The sequence below is a fragment of the Muntiacus reevesi genome, chromosome 2, assembly GCF_963930625.1.
Source record: "Muntiacus reevesi chromosome 2, mMunRee1.1, whole genome shotgun sequence".
Classification (NCBI taxonomy): Eukaryota; Metazoa; Chordata; class Mammalia; order Artiodactyla; family Cervidae; genus Muntiacus; species Muntiacus reevesi.
The window spans coordinates 190,272,720-190,281,607 of record NC_089250.1 but is presented as its reverse complement, the minus strand read 5'-3'; the positions used below and the strand labels follow the sequence as shown (position 1 = coordinate 190,281,607).

The 8,888-nt window shown below is 53.3% G+C and overlaps 1 protein-coding gene across 1 annotated transcript in view; it reads right to left on the bottom strand.

Moving 5' to 3' along the window:
- Nucleotides 1-485: 485 nt before the first annotated feature.
- Nucleotides 486-8,888, bottom strand: part of SNX29 (sorting nexin 29) — a 576,513-nt gene continuing 568,110 nt past the window's right edge. The window contains exon 21 of the mRNA XM_065924349.1: nucleotides 486-5,938. Coding sequence (XP_065780421.1) covers nucleotides 5,809-5,938 — 130 coding nt within the window. The 3' untranslated portion in view covers nucleotides 486-5,808. The remainder of the gene's footprint in view (nucleotides 5,939-8,888) is intronic.

The following is an 8,888-nucleotide window of genomic DNA, read 5'->3' as shown; positions in this document are numbered from 1 at the left end:
CTGACAGGCAGATTCTTTACTGCTAAGGTACCAGCAAAGCGTGTGTAGATAGACAGATACACAGAAATATACATTATTGTCCATCTGTCTTACTTGGAATCTTAGTCCAAGATGGCAGGGGTCTTTTCTCTCTTGGCCACTGCTGTATGTCCAGGGTCTGGCATGATGGTATACAGTAGGTGCCCCAAAGCGGTTTCTGAGTGAATAGGAACCTATAATGAAGGGATTTTTTTTTTTTTTTTGTATAGAATTTTGATTCTACATCTCCAATTAATATAGATCTGCCTAATAACTCAAAATAGGCTCCTGCTCTACTTCAAATAAACGTGATGCTGGTCCAATCAAATCATGTTGTTCAGGGTAAAATGAAATGGTGAAGGACCTTAAAAGAAGTTTTTATAATGTATACTGAAACTTCACCTAATCCCCCACTGCTGAAAAAGAATGGACACAAAGAATTAGACCATAAACGGAGTATCTAATTTAGAAAATGTAACCGTTTTAATTTTGTCATTGTAAAGAGGTGTGTCTCAACTAGATTGTAACAAAATTACCACAGCTTATTCCAAAAGAAAATTTTAATACAAGAGATTTTAGAAAATTAAACACATTTGTTTAAAAATTCTATTGTGTAAACCGTAACAGAAGAGGGTAGTTAAGATAATACCACGTGTTTCACAGCCCATGTGTGGACTTCTCAGCCTCGCTTACATCCAGACAATAGACTCCAGATTTGTCGCCTGTTCCCCCTCGAACAGACAGCTCACGGGGACCCACTCATGGGTGACTCCAACTGGGTCACCATGGAGCCTGCAGTCAAAAGAATTCTTCCACCACCAAGTCAGCATCTGATGAGTTAAGCAGTGTGTTTGACCAAATGGTGATGCCAGAGATGGTGCCGCTAAGGTTACAGAGGTAAAGACATTCTTTCTAGGATGGATCCCAGGCAAGAAGAAGCCCTAATTAGCTCCACCACCCCCTCACCCCTGGCAATGCCCATTCTCCAGCTCATCTCAACGCTGGTTGCAAACGTGCAATCCCGTCTTCTCTGTCTTCAATCCCAGCTGTGGCAAAGGTCCCCTTGTATGCCATCCAGGGGATGTATGCCATCCCCTCAAGCGATGGCAGACAGAATTGCCAGAGGGACGTGGCTTCTCCCCTTGCAGTTTGTGAAGGCAGGAATGGGATCTGAGGGCAACGGGGGCATCTTGGCAGGTCAGCTAGTGGTCTTCGGTGACGATGGCAAATCACCCCCGTGCCAGAAACAACTGAATCCCTGGACCTTGAAACCCTCGTGAATCCGGCCATTCTTCTGTTCTTCTAGTGGTGTTGTTCATCCTTGCTATAAGCTCACCCATCTTTTAGAAAAACCAGATTTTTTTTTTCTTCAGAAATGAATTGAGTAAGTAAAGAAACCCATTCAGTGTGGTTGTTAGAATTGAGAACTACCAAAATCAGGCCCATTCCTGGCAACAGGCATGCGTGGTAAACAGGATGGTCCAAAATGCATTTCCACTGTGGGCTGGGCAGACAGCTGCTCTGCTCTGAGCGAGGAGATGGGCAGTGCTCCCTGCTCACTCTTATCTATCCGGCAGCTCAAGTTTTCTTTTAGAAACATGATCAAGACCACGTGTTAGGGAAACAGGAAAAATGAAGGTTTTGGCATGGTAACGTTAGATAAAATACACAGTGCTACAACTGCGCAATTAGCACAGAAAGCCAATCTGAACAGCAGACACTTAAACAACACACGATATTTTGAAAAAGGATCGTTGCAAAAATCCTTGCTCATGAGCAGATGCCTGCCTGCTGGGGGCACCCAGCCCGGGGGTAAGGTCCAGCATGGGTGGCACCATCCGGAGGGGGAGCACTGAGGCAGAGTCAAGACAAGTATTGCCTTTGGGGAAGAAGCTTGAGCATGGATGCTCCTTCAAGAAAGCTCTTAGCTCACCTGATGCTTCCGGGCAGGGTCCTTCTCTGATAGGTCTTGGAGGCTGCCCATCCCAGCTCCAGGCTGAGAATCCAGGAGTTGTCAGTGACACGCCCAGGTGAGACGCCCCTTCCAGGGGAAGGTGTCTCCCATGCACAGGCGCTGGCGCCAAGCTGCCAGGCTGAGGGATGAAGGATGCTGAAGGTGACTGGTTAGGAGAGGTCTGCTGGGACCTGAGAATGGGCTCTGGCTTCTAGGTGTGGGGCCAGCTGGCAGCTGCACCCCTGTGAAGGTGAGCAGGCGACATGGGGGGTGTTGAGGCCTGGGGCCCTGTGACCGGACCCTCTGGTGGGTACACTGTCTCACGAGGAAGAGGATGCAAGGCCACCCCGGGCCACAGATGCCAGGGTGCTGGGTGTCAGGGGACAAAAGCAGCACAGTTTTGGATCCCCTGGGCTGGCCAGAGGGTCTTCCTTCCTGTTTCTGGGCCCAAAACCAGAGGATGAATTCTCGGGCCTCCAGTGCCCGCTGCCTCTCGGAACTGGCTGCAGTTGCGTTACCAGTCCCGGGATGTAAACAACTTTGATTGCCTCTGTGTTCTGAAAGGTACAACACAGCCTGGCAGTGCTGTCAAATCCAGCGGTTATCAAAGAAGGCATCCTACAGGTCTGCCCTGGGTGACCACATCTGGTCCACACACCCTGGCCCACCGCCCTCTCCCTCACTGTTCGCGCCTCTTGCCAGGACTCACAAGATGGTATCCTGTCTCTGCAGCTCCATCAGGGATCCTTCTATAGCCAGGAAGCCCTTAGATGGGCCAGGCTATGGTATTCATGGCGACCACTGTGGTGTGCAACAGCCTCTCGGGAAAGCTGCTTCCTCCCCCGGGGCCTGACAGTAGAGAGATCTGTGCGGTTTCAAGCCAGGATTCCACAGGGGCTGCGGGAGCAGAGGCTGAGAAAGCGTGCTTCAGGGCGGGGTGTACACCAGCCTAAGCCCTCGCTCCCTGGGAGTTCTGATTTTCTCTTAAGAAGAGGTGTGTCTGCTTTTTCTGTGCCTTCCTTCCACCTGGGGGAAAAGGAGGGAACAAGACAAGATGGGGGTGCAGCTGGACCTGGCTGGGCTTCCATCCTGATCCGGCTGAAGCAGCCCCTTAACAGGCTGCTGGGCTGTGCTCCGGGGACTTGGAGGGGCGCTTCCTGCTCCCAGTGCAGGGGGGCGCCAGAGGGTCAAGGCCTTCTGGAGACAGAAGACCCTTCCATTCCTTTCTGAAGAATGGGGAGCACTTTCTTAGGTGCCAAAGAATCTTCTGATTTGATCAAGGAGACAAAAGCCAATGTCAGCTGGTCCTTTGTGTGTGTGTGTGTGTGTGTAGGGCGGGGGCAGGGAGGCATTCTGCCTTCTGACTTAGATCGGGGTTGAGGCACAGACGATTACACGGCTTAAGAGGGTGGCATTCTGTGCCCCAGTCTTGGCCTGTGCCTCGGGGTTTCATTCTCTTTCTCCAGGAGCTGGGGGTCTGCCCCTTCTAAATCCATCCCACAGCCCTGGCAGGGCTATATCATGGCAGAACATTCTGTGTGACTCCAGAGGTAAGGCTTTGAGGAGGGGCTGTGATGTGCACGTCACACGCGTATCTGAGCTGAAACCAGACGGACTGAAGATCGGGGTTTCTGCAGGGTCACAGAAACGGGGGCACAGAGGGCAAGCAGCCTGGAGGGGCCCCCGCAGGGCCACTCGGAACATGCTTTCTACAACCCGCATTTGGGAGGGCAGGGCAAGCTTCCCATGAATAATTAAGCTTTAAAAACGGGAAGGCAGAGCTTCTCCTTTCCAAACACAGCCCGAGAGTGCTCTTGTGCTCCCATTCAGTATCTTTCTGCCATAGCTCTGGGTGCCCTTTTTTTTTTTTCTTTTTTTTTTTTGGTGTTTTTTTCACTCCATGCGCAGAATGTCAAAGCCGCTTCCTGGTGGGGTAGTTGGAGAAGGTGAGGCTAGAAATTGTACTCAGATGTGGCGCCAACACAGCCTGGCTGATCAGAATCCTTGGCCCTGGAGAATGTCGGGGCGCTGGATCCACTCTGGGTCTCATGTGAACAGAGCGGAGACACCCTGGGTTCAGATCTGGCTGTGCAGCCGTCAGCTGGCCTCAAAGTGACCCCTGTGGAGGGACCCACGTGGGGGGTGGAGCTCTGGGGCAGCTGGAACTTCCAGATGGTCCTGGAGGTCTGGGTGGAGGAGGGCTCCGCGTTCAAGGCAGTGCTGTGGGGCGTGGGAATTCCGACACGGCGCATGTGCAGTGGATCCCTCGGCGCACGAGGGGGAGAGAAACCATGCTGTCTTTCTAGGACACGGCGTCCCTCAGGTCCTCTGACCCCCACGGGCTGACAGCCGGGCCCCCACGTACACACCCACCCACCTCCATCCACAGAGGACAGCTGGCTTGTGTCGCTCCCCCGGGCCTGGTTTACCAGGTAGAATGTCCCCTCTGAAGTCGCTCCAGCCTCCTCGCGTCCCTGGAGGCCGTGTGCGAATGTCAGCTCTGACAAGCCTCCCTCTGGTGAGCAGGGGGCACGCGGCACGGCCCCTCCAGGCCATCCCCTCCAGGGTTTCCACTACGCGCTCGATGATGACCCACGCTGCTTACCCAGGCGTGAGCTGAGGCGTGCTCAGCCCTCTGCATTTCACACAGTTATGCCACCTTTTTGTCCTTCTTTGTATCAGCAGCTGAGGGTGGCTCCTGCCCAGGGTCGGGGAGAGTTCCACACTTCTGGATGTTAAAACTGGCCAAACAGCTATGGTTCCACAGGGGCGATCTGACGCTGCTTTTCCTCCTGTTCCCACCTGCTGCTCGTGGCAGGGGGATGCTCTCTGAATGGGAGGAGCAGAGGGGTCAACCTTGGGGTGCACCCAGGGCCCTGCTCCCACCGAGAGCATACTGGCCGACAACACATGCACCGTCTTTAGGGGACAATCATGATTTGTTCGGAGTGAGTCACGTTCACACAAGTTCACAGAGAGTTATGCTGAGCTCCACAGAACCCCTAGAGGCTCCCAGAACCTTCTGGAGTGCTTCCTGGAACCAAGTCTCTCAAAGCCTTGAGGACTCTCCTCTTGGCTTTTGCGGCCAAGGCCACCAACGCCTAGATAGCCCAGGGCTTTCCGGTGCAGGTCACTAGGCTGCTGCTGACGGCTGGCCTGACCAGGTGCACGCGGGCTTCCTACGGGGGCCAGTCCTTCCAGAACCACCCAGAGAGGAGGTAGGAAGTTCTCTAAGAGCCACAGTTCCTCACCCTAGTGGCTCCACTGCACGAAGGCCACAGGACCGTCTCCTGGAGCCTGGTGGCAAGAACTAGGGTGTCTACTGACCACTGGTGGGGCGTGCGTGGAAAGAAACTAGCTCCCCACCCCCCAGCCAACCCTCCGCGTTCATAGGTTGTAGCAGGCAAATACATTAAACGGGGGGGAAAAGAAAAGTAACAGTCATTCGAATTCCCACGTGGGAAAGAGTCAAGAGGTGAATGAGCCTTCTGACCAAATGAGACAGACTTGTGCATCGCGACCAGGGGGCTCTGGGCCTGACCCGGGGCCCACCCTCCAGCTGGCCTCTGGGCTGGAGGGAGGGGAACGCCCGGCCCTTGAAGCCCCAGGTGGGGCGCGGGGAGAGCAGGGCCCACATCTGTCCAGCGAGGAGCCGCCCTGCTCTCACACGGCCCAGTTTAATCGGGGTGTCATGCGCCCGGCGGGGCAGGTGTGCTGTCTGGGGTTCACCAGTGGGGGTAGGGTGGTCCCTCCGAGGCGGCAGGGGCCAGCTGCCAAGGTCGGGCTGGAGACAGCTGGCGCAGCACATAGGGCCCGAGTCCGGGGTGCCGTCGAGGTCAGAGGTCACCGCTCTGGGGCTCCACGTTGCGCGTCTCTCTGGGGTGACCTCGGGATAGCTTGGGGAAGCGGGAAGCCACTTTGGGCCGGCTGTTCTTGGTTAGCGCTTCTCCAGGAGGGGTGATGTCTCTGTAAGACAGAGTGGGGAGAATCAGGGTAAGTCAGGAGTTCTGAGGGCAAGTGGTCACAGGCAGGGCAGCCATCGGGGGGTGAGAGGGGAACAGCGGGAGTGGCTCAGGGTCCCGGCGAGAGCAACCTGGAGAAATAAACTTCCTGTCTATCGTGCCCAGCACAGTTGTGGGGCCACAGTTCCGGACCCTCTTTTAAGTCGATGAAAGAAGGTTTTGGTCTTGGCTTTCTTCTCACCATTTTCACTGATCTTCCAGCAAAGGCACATTTCAAAGTCAAAGAGAAAGAATAAAACTGCTTTGGAGAACATTGCATTTAAAAGTCAAAAGATGCGAAAACCCAGGAGAGGGAATTCCGGTGGAGCTGGTCCTAAAAGAATAACCAGAGGTCTGCCCACGTCTAATTGTGAGGGCATTTACGAAAGCACTGTGTGAAAGAGCCAAAAATAGGAAACTGCTTGTGAGTCCAATGTGAGGGGTTTGCTGGTACTGGATACAAAACCCCTACATCGCAAGACGGCAGCAGCCAGTGAACAAAGGGGTGGTGCAGACGTGCATTTACGGACCAGTGAGGGTATATGCTTCTGCAGACTTAACATAACTCTCAGGGTGTATTTTTTTTTTGTTCATCGGGGATGTTTGGACTTCAAGCTGAGAGAGAGCATCTCAAGTGTCCCTGAGAGAACTGCTGCGGGGGGGGGGGGGGGCGCGGGGAGCCAGGTTATATGTATTAAAAGAAGTTTTGCAACAAAGGGCAGGTAGTCTGAATGTCAAAAGATGGTTGTTATTTAAAGAAAACCAGGTATCTCAAGGGATTTAGCGCTTTTCCCTGGTGGCTCAGACGATAAAGCGTCTGCCCACAGTGCGGGAGACCCGGGTTCGATCCCTAATTGGGAAGATCCCCTGGAGAAGAAAATGGAAACCCACTCCAGTACTCTTGCCTAGAAAATGCCACGGATGGAGGAGCTTGGTGGGCTACAGTCCATGGGGTCGCAGAGAGTCGGACACGACTGAGCGACTTCACTTTCACTTTATGTGCGGGAAGATGTGAGTCCGGGCTCGCTGAAATCATTCTTTGATGTGCACCTCAGCTGTCTGGGGCCAGTGTCTGAGTTTCCTAGGGGCTCACTGTAGGGAGTGCCTGCAGTCTGATGGCTGCGAGATGGTGGGTATTCTTTCCTTCCTGAGTTTCCTTAGGGGGGGGTCCCCATCCATAATTACTGATGCCTATGATAGCCTTTGTTTATCGCTATGGCAGGAAATATTTCCTTTCTCAATTCCAAACCACGTTAAGGCACAGTAGAGAGGGTATACAGAAAACACCTGAAGGATACACTTGTTTACTCCATGAATCTTTGTGCACCCACGTGGGCCAACCACTGTGCAAGGCACTAGGGCTACACAATGAGCAAAACAGACTCTCCCAGGCCCTATGGAGCTCACAGTCTGAAGGAGGGCTAGAAACATCATGCGCTCGCTCTAAGACTTAGGGTACAAAGCCTGCCTGAGTGGGGAGTCCCAAGAAAGTCAGTGCCTGGAATGGGGGGTGGGGCCCTGAGTGGAGGCAGCAGCCGGAGGACTCAAGAAGGTGGGGGGGGGTCCGTGGCCTGGTTGCATTTGAAGTGCCCGCTGCCAAGGTCGCTGCTCCAGGCACACAGGGCTGGGGCGGTGAACTGGGCCTTATTTCCCGCAGCTGCTGTAACACATTACCACACACTGAGATGTCTTACAGTCCTGGAGGCCGGCAGTCCCCAGTGGGTCTCACGAGGCTACGTCCAAGATGTGCCCCTTGGAACCAGCAGTGTGCTCGGTAGTGTCTGACTCTGCGACCCCATGGACTGTATCCTGCCAGGCGCCTCGGTCCATGGGATTCTTCAGGGGATCTTCCTGACTCAGGGATTGTACCTGCATCTCCTGCATTGGCTGGTGGGGTCTGGAATTCTCGAGGAGGAGGAAAGAACAAACGTCTTTTTTTTTTCTCTACGTTCCTTAGTCATAGTCACTAATTTTTTCTTTAAGCCCAGAACTGATGATTACACAACAAACAGCTCAGCTTAAACTCTGTACTAAGGATTATATAACAACAATGTTTGAGAACAGTTTCTCCTTCCTGAAAACCTTCAGATTAATCCTGTTATCTTAGAATGTATATTATGGGAGTGGGTCTGGTAAGATCTTTACAACCCTGAGACATTCTTTTCATTTATTGTAATAACCAATTAAAAAATTATCTAACTCCCTTGCTTAGACTAGTGGGGGGGGGGGCACTCTCCACCCCTCCTCCTGCTGTCTGTCAGAAGTTTGCTCTCTCCCTTTTCATACTTTAATAAAACTCTACTACACAAAAGCTCTTGAGTGATCAAGCCTGGTCCCGAAGCGCTAGCTCCTCCTTCGGAGATCACGAATCCGACATCGTTCACCGTAAGCTATCACTGGGAAGCCCCGGAAGGCTCTAAGGGAGATTCTAAAGGCCAGAAGCTGGCCTTCCCAGCTTCTACAGGCTGCTGGCACTCGAAGGGTCACGTCCCCTGCCTCCATCTTCAAAGCCAGCAGGGCAGCCTCTTCAAATCTCTCTGCCCCAACTCTCCTGCCCGGCTGGGTGGTGAGGGCCTGTGGTCCCTGGAGGAGCCGGCTCCTTGCAGGACTGGAGAAAGGCCAGACTGGAGGACAGTTATGAGGCATGGGGCCAGGACTTTGGTACTTCATTTGGTTTCTCCAAAGGAACCTACTGTGTGAGGATTAGCAGAGGGGAGGGGGAGGGGCTGCCACTCACAGATGGCACTGTGGGAGTGAGGAGAGAGTTCACTGCATTTCCTCAGGCAAGTGTCTTGTTGGCTCTGAATGGCTTCTAGGGTAGAATAAATATTTATCCAAAAGAACAGAAATCAGGATCTGGAAGTGCTCTCTCTCTCTGCACTCCCGTGTTCACTGCAGCCTGATTCATGACAGCC